At 46.9% G+C, this 14,274-nt stretch overlaps 1 protein-coding gene across 1 annotated transcript in view; it reads right to left on the reverse strand.

Moving 5' to 3' along the window:
• Positions 1 to 1,585: 1,585 nt before the first annotated feature.
• cracr2aa (calcium release activated channel regulator 2Aa) overlaps positions 1,586 to 14,274 on the reverse strand; it is a 147,085-nt gene continuing 134,396 nt past the window's right edge. The window contains exon 18 of the mRNA XM_086009722.1: positions 1,586 to 3,517. Within this exon, the coding sequence (XP_085865848.1) occupies positions 3,427 to 3,517 (91 nt within the window). The 3' untranslated portion in view covers positions 1,586 to 3,426. The remainder of the gene's footprint in view (positions 3,518 to 14,274) is intronic.

The raw sequence follows: 14,274 nt of genomic DNA on the forward strand, positions 1-14,274 counted from the left end.
TATATACATATGCTCACCCCCGCACTACACATAGACACCCGCACAGACAACCACACACTCACCTCCAGAGCTGAATTAAGAAGTGTTGTCTTTGGGATGCCGCATTAATCCAAGGCCCCATTTCCCTGCTCAGGTAGACTTAAAATATTTGATGGCAGTAGTTGAGGATGAGCAGGGACTTCTCCCAGTGCTCCAGCCAACATTCCTTCCTCAACCAATATCTGATTAATAATCTCATTTGCCGTTCGTGGGATCTTGCTGTGTTGGTGCTGCACTCCTGCTGGTACTGATTGATTGATTGGTGCTCAGGAACTGTCGGTCAAAGCTGCATTCCCACAGGTTGTGGTTGCTGGGAGACCAGCTCTCTGTCCTAGTGACCAGTGAGTGAGGAATCGTGCAAGGACCTCAAGACAACAGACAGAAAAAGATTTGCATTCCTATAGCACCTTTCACCACCTGAGGATTTCCCCAAGTGCTTTACAGCCAAGGAAGTACTTTTTTTTTGAAGTGTAGTCACTGTTGGTTTTTTTATTCATTCAAGTGATGTGGGTGTCACTGGCAAGGCCGGCATTTATTGCCCATCCCCAGTTGCCCCTTGAGAAGGTGGTGGTGAGCCGCCTTCTTGAACCGCTGCAGTCCGTGTGGTGAAGGTGCTGCCACAGTGCTGTTAGGGAGGGAGTTCCAGGATTTTGACTCAGTGACGATGAAGGAATGACGATATATTTCCAAGTCAGGATGGTGTGTGATTTAGAGGGAAACTTGTAAGTGGTGGTGTTCCCATGCGCCTGCTCCCTTGTCCTTCTAGGTGGAAGAGGTCACGGGTTTTGGAGGTACTGTTGAAGAAACTTTGGCGAGTTGCTGCAGTGCTCCTTGTAGATGGTACACACTGCAGCCACGGTGCGCCGGTGGTGGAGGGAATGTTTAAGGTGGTGGATGGGGTGCTTTGTCTTTGATAGTGTTGAGTTTCTTGAGTGTTGTTGGAGCTGCACTCATCCAGGCAAGTGGAGAGTATTCCATCACACTCCTGACTTGTGCCTTGTAGATGGTAGAAAGGCTTGAGAGAGTCAGGAGGTGAGACACTCGCCGCAGAATACATAGCCTCTGACCTGCTCTTGCAGCCACAGTATTTATGTTAAGTTTCTGGTCAATGGTGACCCCCAGGATGTTGATGTTGGGGGATTCGGTAATGATAATGTCAAGGGGAGGTGGTTAGACTGTCGCTTGTTGGAGATAGTCATTGCCTGGATCTTGTGTGGCGCAAATGTTATGAATGTAAGAAATGCTCTACATTCCTCGAATAATAATCCCCAATCTCTGCCCCGGTCACCAGAAACTCCTAATAGCATCGAAGAGACAAGATGCAAAATCAAAGCTGGCTCTTTCCCGTAGAGTTGTTTGATAACAGGCCCATTTATATTGAGCTGAAGAGTGCATCTTCTGTGGAAACTGCATATTCAGCTGAACAACTCATCAAATACAGTACGAGAGGCTAACCTAATAATGGGGTCGGGATGTAATAACCTATCAGTTTTAACAGCTCTTTAAAACTGCGCACTTCTTGATAAATTCACTACAGAAATGCAGATTATACAGAGACAGCAGTTTAATTTTACTGATGGTGTACCGTGGTGAAAATCAAGCAATACAAATCCTAGCACAGAACTGTATTCGAGGCTTTTAATAAAGAACAATGTGGCCGACTCTATAAAAATCTCCCCAGTTCACTGTTGGTGATGGGCCATTGATCCTGCATCTACTGCACTCACTAATCCCAAACATGGCCTTGTATTCTAAGATCATCAGGCTAAAAGCAGGATTTGAACTAGAATGCAGTGCCAATGGTGTGTTACTGAGTGATCGAAGAGGTCACCATGGAGGTCACCAAGTCCCACTGAAGGACTTTGTCACTTTCTTCAGTGCTCTCTGTCCTCTTTTCCAGCATAACACTCGCTGTAGATTGTATCATTCCCGCATCGCTACAACTTTACAATTAATTTTCTTTTAATTTACTCGTAGTACACTGATTTAAAAAAAAAATATGCCTCCACCAAACTCCCAGGTATTTGCTTTGAAGCACAAGCTACAAAACCGAAAGTGATTCCTGAAATATTGACAATTTACTATCACACAGCCACTTACACCCAGGCCCTTTGTAAATACGGATACAAGAAGTTGAAGATCCAGATGACTCTCTCTCCCTTCCTCTCAAAACAACAACAAAAATAATGCTTTAGTGGCATGAAACTTACTAAACTGCTAAAGTTCTATTCTGTACATAATGGATCGCTGACAAATCTACGTTATTAAACTGAAGACAACATCCCGAGCACCATGGTGGTAAAAGGCTATTTTAATTTTGGCAGAGGTTTGTTGTAAAAGGGGTATAGAGACCCTATGACAAGATTTAAACATTATTTTAAAAATATAAAACACTGCATGGCAGTAAATCACCACATATTCTGATGTGATAATATGCCAAGAAAAATGGTTCGAAAAGTGTCACTGACTGTATTTGTTGACTGTATTTGTTCTCTGCCCTGGTCTCTTTGTCATAATCTACAAATCCTCCAATAACACGAGGGCCTGTAAAAGCAAGACGGAAAAACCAGAGCTAAGCAGATTGGTGCTGTAGACATTCCAATTCTAGCTGTTGATCTCCCTTCTATAAAACCCACAAAAACAATCACAATCCTCATTGTAAAACTTTGCTAAAAGTAAATAATCCAGTTAATTCTGCCACTGATAAGAATTCTAACCAGTCTATAAATAACTTTTGGTGTTGATTCTAACCTGCACAACTGTACAAAATCTGAGAATCTTTAAATAAGCTGAATTTTCTTAATTGCGTAAAAGTTCCTTTGGAAAGATCTTCAAAAGCTCTAATGGATCTTTTAAGGTTTATTTGCAAAAATCTGTCTTCCTCTTGGATCGCTGATTATACCCTCTTCCATATTCACACCAAGAACACCGGCTTTATCATCTTTAAAAGTTGCACAGCATTAAAAAAATTTTTTTACAAGATTTCTTTTAGCTATTCTCTAAGATGTGCAACACGAGCAGAACCTGCAATGGAATCCAGAAATGAACCCGGCAAAACACGAATGATCAGGTCGTTCAAAGTTTAACAGCTTGCTTCATTTGTGTCCAGTCTGTAGCTGGCTGTTAGCTACTGGTTAAATGGTCCCATAGTACTTTCTGCATAATCTGATAAAGAACTTAAAATGCAGAGAATCTCCATTCTTTTTAACAGCCTCACATTGCCTGAAGAATTCAACAGTAAAATCACCAGCTGGTAAATTGGACTGAAGTTCCCTTTGTGTTTTTCATTCATACATTCAAGCAAACACTTCAGAATGTTCAAAGCTGCGAATCTTGCTTCTCTCTGGTGATACTGAGGCTCCTCTAGTGACGAGAAGTAAATTCTCTTTATTTTGCACAGCAAGTTCTCTGTTGGGGACAACGTTCCCCCAATTCAACAGTCTTTTCTTTTTCCTTATCTTCAAGTTCCTTTAGAAGTCTAAACAAACATATCAAATAAATGTTTAGTCACAATAAAATGTGAGCTGAAAGTTCTAAAAATTTACCCCACCCCCTTTTATAAATTTGCAAAGTATAAGCAAGGAATTTTATATTGAACTTCATCCCATCAAGCCTTGTGATACTGCTTCACACTAATGGCCATCAACAGCAACACAGAAAATGCTGGAAACACAAAGTAACTGGACAGGGAGCAGAGATGGTTAATGGTTGTAATCATAGGATAGTACCGCACAGAGGGAGGCCGTTCGGCCCATCGAATCTACGCTGGTTAGCGTAAACCTTTATCAGAGCTGGAAGGTAAGAAAGCTTCATATTGGGATGAACTAAAGGGTGAGGGAAAAAAGACAGTTAATGACCTGCAAGTTAATTAATTGAAAAGCTTGCAACTATTGGAGGATATAAAATATCATCTGTGACACCCAGAAACAACAATAACAGAACAGAGAAAGTCCGTGACCCCTGGGTCACTGGCCCTTGGGACCCTGATCCCTGAGTCTCTGGCCCAGAGTCCCTGGCCCCCTGATCCCCGAGTCCCTGGACCCTCGGTCACTGGCCCCCTGATCCCCGAGTCCCTGGCCCCTCAGTCACTGGCCCCCTGATCCCTCAGTCCCTGGCCCCTGGGTCACTGGCCCCCTGGTCCCTGGCTCCTCGGTCACTGGTCCACTGATCCCTCAGTCCCTGGCCCCGATCCCTCAGTCCCTGGCCCCCTGATCCCTCAGTCACTGGCCCCTCAGTCACTGGGCTTCGGAAAGAAGGCAGAGAGGAGAGAGTAGTGGCTCTAGCTACAATTTCTCGATCCTCCTGGTTAGTAATGTTAGCAGGAAAGGTTTTATTAAAGAATCCATTTTATGATCAGGACTCCATTTTGAGGTTAAAAGACAGTGTGTGCAGAATATGCTGAATAAGCGATATTTGCAGATTGTCACAAGGAGATCACCTCGGCCCATTTGCCAACTGTTATCTGTTATTCTAATAACAACAACGTATATTTATATAGTGCCTTTAACACAGTAAAATGTTAAAGGCGCTTCACATGAGTATTATGAGACAGAAAATTTGACCCCGAGCCATACAAGGAGAAATTAGGGCAGATGACCAAAAGCTTGGTCAAAGAGGTAGGTTTTAAGGAGCGTCTTAAAGGAGGAGAGAGAGGTAGAGAGATTTAGGGAGGGAATTCCAGAGTTTAGGGCCCAGACAACAGAAGGCATGACCACCAAAGGTTGAGCGATTATAATCAGGGATGCTCAAGAGGGCAGAATTAGAGGAGCGCAGATATCTCGGGGGGTTGTGTGGCTGGAGGAGATTACAGAGATAGGGAGGGGCGAGGCCATGGAGGGATTTGAAAACAAGGATGAGAATTTTGAAATCGAGGCGCTGCTTAACCGGGAGCCAATGTAGGTCAGCGAGCACAGGGGTGATGGGTGAACGGGACTTGGTGTGAGTTAGGACACGGGCAGCCGAGTTTTGGATCACCTCAAGTTTACGTAGGGTAGAACATGGGAGGCCAGCCAAGAGTGCGTTGGAATAGTCGAGTCTGGAGGTAACAAAGGCATGGATGAGGGTTTCAGCAACGGATGAGCTGAGGCAAGGGCGGAGACAGGCGATGTTATGGAGATGGAAGTAGGCGGTCTTTGTTATGTTGCAGATGTGGTCAGAAGCTCATTTCAGGGTCAAATAGGGCACCAAGGTTGCGGACAGTGTGGTTAAGCCTCAGACAAATATTAGGGAGAGGGATGGAGTCAGTGGCTAGGGAACGGAGTTTGTGGTGGGGACTAAAAACAATGGCTTCGGTCTTCCCCATGTATAATTGGAGAAATTTAGAGACCGTGGAGGGGTCAAGAAAAGAGGTAGTGAGGTAGAGCTGGGTGTCATCAGCGGACATGTGGAAACGGACACTGTGTTTTCGGATGATGTCACCAAGGGGCAGCATGTAGATGAGAAATAGGAGGGGGCCAAGGATAGATCCTTGGGAGACCCCAGAGGTAACGATGTGGGAGTGGGAAGAGAAGCCATTGCAGGAGATTCTCTGGCTACGATTCGATAGATAAGAATTGAACCAGGCGAGTGCAGTCCCACCCAGCTGGACGACGGTGGAGAGGCGTTGGAGAAGGATGGAGTGATCAACTTTGTCAAAGGCTGCAGACAAATCAAGAAGTTTGAGACGACAAGTCAAGAAGGACCATCTGATAGATACAACTATCTGTTTGATGACTATGGGGGCAAAATTCTGTTGTTAGCACCACCCGTTCGCGCCTTAAGAGGGCGCTAAGTGGGGCGCAAATCAACCAGCGCCCGGGCGCGACGGTACCTGCGCCTCTCGCGAAATTGAGCGGACATTTTGCGGCGGCGCTAAACAAGACCGCCCGATCTCCTGCGCACGCAGATCTTGACGTAATTCGAGAGTGCAACGTCCTTGGGGCACCCCGGACCCTAAATTCAGTGGCGCCCCCCTCCTTTCCGCCTGGCGCTACCAACGACAGGTTGACTGGAATGCTTCCCAGTCGCTGTGGGGGTGCTATTTAAAGGGGGCCTCTTCCTGGCTTCTGTATGGTAGCCATTTTTGCACCACTCGTTCTGAAAGAGAGAGAGATTTGCAGAGAGACAAAGAGAGAAAGAGAAACTTCTGCATTGAGTCAACGCTGTCTGAGGTAGTTTTGGCTTCTGACCATAACTTTGCAGGTACTTTGCTTTTTGACCGTCATAACTTTGATTGCCCAGATACTATGGGGGCTGCAATGGATGGGAATGTTGTCCTTCTCCATCACATTCAGAGGGCACAGAGACGCAGAGAGAGAGTGGCAATCATGGCCAGACGGAGGAGGGCCAACAGGCCTCGGTACAGGAGACCTTACCCTCCCAGGGTTTTTCGCCAACAGTTCTCCTACATTAATATGTCTGAGGAGCAGTGTTTGCGAAGGCTGCGATTCAGCAAGGAGGTGGTCACTGAGCTCTGCCACCTGCTTCAGCCAGATCTGCAGCCTCAACTGAGGAGCAGGATGTCTCTGTCGGTGGCAGTGAAGATAACAGTGGCTCTCAACTTTTATGCCACCGGCTCCTTTCAATCTGCTACTGGGGACATCGCCAATATCTCCCAGTTCGCAGTGCATTGCTGCATCCATCAGGTCACAAATGCTCTCTTTAAAAGGAGACGAGAGTACATCTCTTTCCCCATGACCCCGGACAAGCAGCAAGAACACGCAACGGGCTTTGCTAGGATAGCGGGCTTCCCCATGGTGCAGGGCGCCATTGACTGCACCCATGTGGCTTTGCGGGCGCCGCAAGAGAATGCCGAGGATTTCCGCAACCGAAAGGGCTTCCATTCCTTAAACGTCCAGTTGGTCTGTGACCACAGACAGCTGATACTCGCTGTCAATGCCCACTTTCCAGGCAGCAGCCACGATGCCTTCATCTTGCGCCAGACATCTGTGGCAGACCTTTTCGAGGCACCGCTTCACCCAGGAGGTTGGCTTCTCGGGGACAAGGGCTATCCTATGTGCACCTGGCTGATGACCCCACCCCTGCTGAAGAACGATACAATGAGAGCCATCAAGCGACCAGGAACATCGCTGAGCATACAATCGGCATGCTCAAGCAACGGTTCCACTGTCTGGACCACTCTGGAGGAGCCCTGCAGTACTCACCTGAGCAAGTCTCCCACTTCGTTGTTGTGTGCTGCATGCTGCATAACCTGGCAATCCTCAGGAGCCAGCCAATGCCACCAGACATTGGAGCACCAGCAGAGGAGGAGGAGGAGGAGGAAGATGAGGAGGATGATCATCAGTAGCACCAAGGCGGGAGGGAGGCACAAAGTGGAAGGGCCATCCGTCAAAGGCTCATAGCAAGTCGCTTCTAGGCCCCCTCTGAGGGAATGGCTTCTGCCATTCAAACAACCTGAATGAAACCAGCCCGCAACCCCTAAGCCGGTCAAGGCAACAATGAGTGCAAAGACCAAACATGTACATTTTGAATACAGACACTTCTTTATTTCCCAAACTGTGTCTCATTTCCGCATGACAAAGTAATAGAAAGAAACACAAAAAAAAGTCATTCACATAACTGGCTCTCACAACCTGGAGACAATGTTCAAAACAGTAACAAAAATTTGACGACCCTCGGCCTTCAATAAAACAATGCAATACATTTTGCCACACCTCCTACTTTTTGCCCTTCGAGGGTGATCTGCTTCACTTGCGAGATTTGCCCCTTCCCACCCTGCAGCTCCTCCGCAATGGGACCCCAGTGGCTGCAGCAAGGCTGGGGGAAGGCTGCTGAGTGTCAGAAACTGAGACTGCAGATGCCCTTGAGGGACGGCCTGGACCAGCTCTGGGCCTGGAGGGCCCGGCTGCTGACTGCTCCAACTCTGCATGGGCGGCAGCAGTCTGTCCTACAGGTGGTGGCAACTGCAGTGGAGAAGTGACAGTGTTGGTAGCAGGAATGCTGTCATCTTGAGAGAGGACAACTACTCCCTGCTCGAACGACACACTGGCACTCCCACGGGGCAGCACTTCAGCATGCGGAGCAATCTGCTGGAGCACAGATTGCTGGCCTGCTGTGGCACGGTGAGAGCCCCGGGGAAATCTGCCTGATCCAACGAGGGTGGCAGCAGTCAGTGCTCGCGTGGCCTCAATCTGCGTCTGCATGAAACCAGCCACTGACTGCATTGCAGCACTTAGGATTTGCGTGGCAGACGCCTGTGTTGCACCGAAGTCCTGGACACTCCTTACCAGTGACTCAATGGATTCGGGCATCCTTGCCACTGCAGCCATGAGCTCAGTGTGCCTTTGCTCCGCCTGGGCGCTTATTTCAGCGAGGACCCGCTCCTCGTCTGCGTTCAGTGTAGCAGGACTCGAGGCCATACTCTCCCTCCGGGGAGTAGGCCCCCGAGCTTCCCTAACCCCCTCGCGTTGCTGCAGCCCACTGGGTCCTGGAGCTTCACCCTCATCTGACCATTCCCCCCTGCTCCCCTCCAGGGAAGGCGTGTCCCCAGTATAGGCATGGGCTGCCTCGGCAGAGGGTTGCGCTGATGGTCCGGCTTCCTCTTCCTCCTTGCCTTCAGCTTCACTCCCACTGGCAGCTTGAGGGCCCGTCTCCTCACCTGGTGAATCACCATCTGAAAGCAGGGAGGTACAAGAGTGGCTTTAGTGTGAGGACAGGGTGGCAGCAAGGGAGGCATGAGTGCAGCGATGTACTGATTTGGATTGAAAGTATGAAAGGCTGCTGTTGTGAGGAACAAGTGGAAGGAGAGAGGACAAAAAGGTGATGACCTTACCATTGGTGTCCAGAACGGGGTCGGCGTCTCCAGTGGCGACGGGACCAAGCATCCGGCTTGCCACAATCCTGTGGACGCGCTGCTCAAGATTGCTGAGGGCTTGAAGGTGAGGCCGCCCTCCACCGGTCCGTTGCTGCTGTCTCCTATTATGAGCCAGCTTGGCCTGCAAGAAAAAGGATGGCGTCTGAGTAAATATGCAGCCATGAGCTTGCCTGAAATGCCTCCCATGGTTGAATAGCCCTTACTGTATGCAGCCATGATCTTGCCTGAAATGCCTCCCATGGTTGATTAGCCCTTACTGTATGCAAAGTGTGGAATGTGCGTGTGTTTCACATGAAAGAGCCATAGGTGTTGGATGAATGCTGGGCATTGGGGCTTTCAAGACCCTCTGGCCATAAAGTAAGGTTGAGATGGAGGGATGAAGAGGTTTTGAAAAAAGGGTACACACCCTGATGACCCAAGTGAGGTCGTTGAACTTTTTCCTGCATTGCACAGGGGTCCTAGGCACCATGCTGCTTGAGGTCACTCTGTGAGCCACCTCCCTCCACGCTTCTCTGTATTCGCTTGGCAAAGGCCTCCTGCCACTCTCTGGGTACAGTTGAGATCTTCTGCGCTCCACCGCGCCAACCAGAGCCTCCAAGGCCCGCTCGCTGAAGCGTTGTGCTTGCTCCCTGGCCTTCTCCATAGTCCTTGGCTGGAAGATTTAGCCACAGGTCTGCCCAGGCCGAGATTCAAGGCTCCAATGAGCAGGGCACGGCTGCAAAGCAAGATCGACCCTCCCTTTAAGAGCTGACCGGCGCCAGTGTGTCTGTGTGCAATCACTAGCTGACAGCACCTGCGCTCTGCCCGCCCTCTGAGGTAGCGCCTCGCTCCTTGGCCTTAGCGCCTTAAGAGAGTTGTGTAGCACCTGATTTAGCGCTCCAATCACCTCCAGGGGCGATAGAGGCGAATTTTGCAGTCGGCGATAATTTGCGCCGGGTACTAAACTTTGCGCCCGGCCGATATTCGCGCCTCAAAATGGGCGGTACCAAATTTCTCCCCCTATATGTTTACCTATTCTGTACTTGCAAGGGCAGCTTTTGTTATGATACTCACTCTCTGGATGGATGAGCTGATGTAAGTTAGAGTGACAGTCATGGAAGAGGAATGATGTAATGGTCTTTTAGCTGAGAAATGTAAGGGATGTCAGGGAAGACCCGAAGGTTAATAACCCTGCGACTGAGCTCAGCAACTGCAACACAAATTCTCCCGGCAGCCTTCGCATCATTCTGTGTTATCTGCAAGTATCATTCATAAGAACATAAGACGTAGGAGCAGGAGTCGGTCATTTGGCCCCTCGAGCCTGCTCCGCCATTCAATAAGATCATGGCTGATCTGATCTTGGCCTCAACTCCACTTCCCTGCCCGCTGCCCATAACCCTCGACTCCCTGATCGTTCAAAAATCTGTCTATCTCCACCTTAAATATATTCAATGACCCAGCCTCCACAGCTCTCTAGGGTAGAGAATTCCACAGATTCATGACCCTCCGAGAGAAGAAATTCCTCCTCATCTCCGTTTTAAATGGGTGACCTCTTATTCTGAAATTATGCCCCCTCGTTCTAGATTCCCCGAGGGGAAACATTCTCTCAGCATCTACCCTGTCAATCCCCCTCAGAATCTTATATGTTTCAATAAGATCCTCTCTCATTCTTCTAAACTCCAATGAGTATAGGCCCAACCTGCTCAACCTTTCTTCATAAGACAACCCCTTCATCTCCGGAATCAACCTCATGAACCTTCTCTGAACTGCCTCCAATGCAAGTATAACCTTCTTTAAACAAGGAGACCAAAACTACACACAGTACTCCAGGTGTGGTCTCACCAACGCCCTGTACAGTTGTAACAGGACTTCACTACTTTTATACTCCATTCCCTTTACAATAAAGGCCAACATTCCATTTGCCTTCCTAATTACTTGCTGTACCTGCATGCTAACTTTTTGTGATTCATGTACAAGGACCCCCAGATCCATCTTTTGTAATCTCTCCCCATTTAAATAATAATTTGCTGTTTTATTTTTCCTACCAAAGTGGATAACCTCACATTTTCCCACATTATACTCCATCTGCCAGATTCCTGCCCACTCACTTAGCCTATCTATATCCCTTTGGAGATTCTTTGCGTCCTCCACACAATTTGCTTTCCCACCTATCTTTGTATTATCTGCAAACTTGGCTACATTACACTCAGTCCCTTCATCCAAGTCATTAATATAGATTGTAAATAGTTGGGGCCCCAGCACTGATCCCTGTGACACCCCACTAGTTACAGTTTGCCAACCTGAAAATGACCCATTTATCCCGACTCTCTGTTTTCTGTTAGTTAGCCAATTCTCTATCCATGCTAATATATTACCCCCAACCCCGTGAGCTCTTATCTTGTGTAGTAACCTTTTATGTGGCGCCTTATCGAATGCCTTCTGGAAATCCAAATACACCACATCCACTGGTTCCCCTTTATTCCTGCTAATAAAATCTATAAATTCTAGAATTTTAGTTGCTGACACAGAGACACCAGCTAATCGCTCTCGCAGAATTAATCAACACTCCTTAAATATGCAAATTGTGCCATGAGACAGGAGATAGGCTGATGTAGCACATTCATTCAAGAAGCGAAAGAAGGATAAACTGGGTCATTACAGACCACTTAGTCTAATGTTAGTTGCGAGTAAACGCTTAGAATTAAAAATGTCCTAGTAAAGGATCCCCTTGGAATGAGTGACCATAACATGGTTGAATTCCATATTCAATTAGAGGGTGAGAAGGTTGGATCTCAAACAAATGTACTGAGCTTGAATAAAGGAGACTATGAAGGTATGAGAGTGGAATTGATTAGAATGGACTGGGAAAATAGATTAAAGGGTAAGACGGTACATGATCAGTGGTGTACATTCAAGGAGTTATTTTACAACTTTCAAAAAAAAAAAAAATTCCACTGAGGAAAAAAGGGTGTAAAAGAAAAGACAGCCATCCATGGCTAAGTAAAGTAATTAAGGATAGTATCCGACTAAAAACAAGGGCATATAAGGTAGCCAAATCTAGTGGGAGGATAGAAGATTGGAAAGTCTTTAAAAGACAGCAAAAAATAACTAAAAGATTGATTAAGAAAGGGAAGATAGATTATGAGAGTAAATTAGCAAAAAATATAAAAACAGATAGCAAGAGTTTCTATAGTTATATAAAAAGAAAAAGGGTGGCTAAAGTAAATGTTGGTCCCTTAGAGGATGAGACAGGGAAATTAATGGTGGGAAACATGGAGATGGCAAAAACGCTGAACAAATATTTTGTATCAGTCTTTACAGTAGAAGACACTAAGAATATCCCAACACTGGACAAACAGGGGGCGCTAGGGGGGGGAGGAGCTAAATACGATTAAAATCACTAAGGAAGTGGTACTCGGTAAAATAATGGGACTCAAGGCGGATAAATCCCCTGGACCTGATGGCTTACATCCTAGGGTCTTGAGGGAAGTGGCGGTAGGGATTGTGGATGCATTGGTAATAATTTTCCAAAACTCCCTGGACTCAGCAAAGGTCCCGGCAGATTGGAAAACTGCTAATGTAACACCCTTATTTAAAAAGGGTAGTAGACAGAAGGCTGGAAACTATAGACCAGTTAGCCTAACATCTGTGGTTGGTAAAATTTTAGAGTCCATTATTAAGGAGACAGTAACAGGACATTTGGATAAACATAATTTAATAGGACAAAGTCAGCATGGTTTTACGAAGGGGAAGTCATGTTTGACAAATTTGCTTGAGTTCTTTGAGGACGTAACATACGGGGTGGATAAAGGGGAACCAGTGGACGTAGTGTATTTAGACTTCCAAAAGGCATTTGCCAAGGTGCCACATAAAAGATTATTGCTCAAGATAAAAAATCACGGGATTGGGGGTAATATTCTGGCATGGGTGGAGGATTGGCTATCTAATAGAAAGCAGAGAGTTGGGATAAATGGTTCATTCTCAGACTGGCAATCAGTAACTAGTGGTGTTCCACAGGGGTCAGTGCTGGGACCCCAACTCTTTACAATCTATATTAACGATTTGGAGGAAGGGACCGAGTGTAACATATCAAAGTTTGCAGATGATACAAAGATGGGAGGGAAAGTAGTGAGTGAGGAGGATATAAAAAACCTGCAAAGGGACATAGACAGGCTAAGTAAGTGGGTAGAGATTTGGCAGATGGAATACTGGAAAGTGTGAGGTTATGCACTTTGGCAGGAAAAATCAGAGGAAGTTATTATCTTAATGGCAAGAAACTGGAAAGTACTGCAGTACAAAGGGATCTGGGGGTCCTGGTGCACGAAACACAAAAAGTTAGTATGCAGGTGCAGCAGGTGATCAAGAAGGCCAATGGAATGTTGGCTTTTATTGCTAGGGGGATGGAATATAAAAACAGGGAGGTATTGCTGCAGTTGTACAAGGTATTGGTGAGACCACACCTGGAATACTGCATACAGTTTTGGTGTCCATACTTAAGAAAAGACATACTTGCTCTCGAGGCAGTACAAAGAAGGTTCACTTGGTTAATCCCGAGGATGAGGGGGTTGATATACGAGGAGAGGTTGAGTAGATTGGGACTCTACTCATTGGAGTTCAGAAGAATGAGAGGCGATCTTATTGAAACATATAAGATTGTGAAGGGGCTTGATCGGGTGAATGCGGTGAGGATGTTTCCAATGATGGGTGAAACTAGAACTAGGGGGCATAATCTTAGAATAAGGGGCTGCTCTTTCAAAACTGAGATGAGGAGAAACTTCTTCACTCAGAGGGTGGTAGGTCTGTGGAATTTGCTGCCCCAGAGAGCTGTGGAAGCTACATCATTAAATAAATTTAACACAGAAATAGACAGTTTCCTAGAAGTAAAGGGAATTAGGGGTTACAGGGAGCGGGTAGGAAATCGGACATGAGGCTAGGTTCGGATCGGTCATGGCCCTGTGGGTGGCGGAGCGGGCCCAGGGGCCGTGTAGCCTGGTCCTGCTCCTACTTCTTGTGTTCTAATTCTGTGTTAGATTTCAGGAGATGGTTCTATTCACAGGGATTAGTGGAGACCTCGGGAACAGGCTGCCAGCTAGGAGTCCTTCAAGAGTAAATTGGGCCTGTTCCTGGCTGGGGTGGAGATCACCTCTTACAGAAGGTAAGTACTGCAGGAAATACAGGGACAGAGTGATCTCCTGGACGAGTTTCGATCGCCTAGATGGGTCGGAGAGGAATTTCCCAGATTTTTTCTCCCAAATTGACCATTGGGTTTTTTAGCTGGTTTTTCGCCTCTCCCGGGAGATCACATGGGTTCGGGTGGGATGGAGAGTGAAAGTAGATTTGAGGTTAGGATCAGATCAGCCATGATCTTATTGAATGGCGGAGCAGGCTCGAGGGGCCGATTGGCCTACTCCTGCTCCTATTTCTTATGTTCTTATGTAGAATCA

The sequence above is a fragment of the Somniosus microcephalus genome, chromosome 16 (assembly GCF_052327205.1).
Source record: "Somniosus microcephalus isolate GS21.2 chromosome 16, FLI_Smic_1.0, whole genome shotgun sequence".
Lineage (NCBI taxonomy): Eukaryota > Metazoa > Chordata > Chondrichthyes > Squaliformes > Somniosidae > Somniosus > Somniosus microcephalus.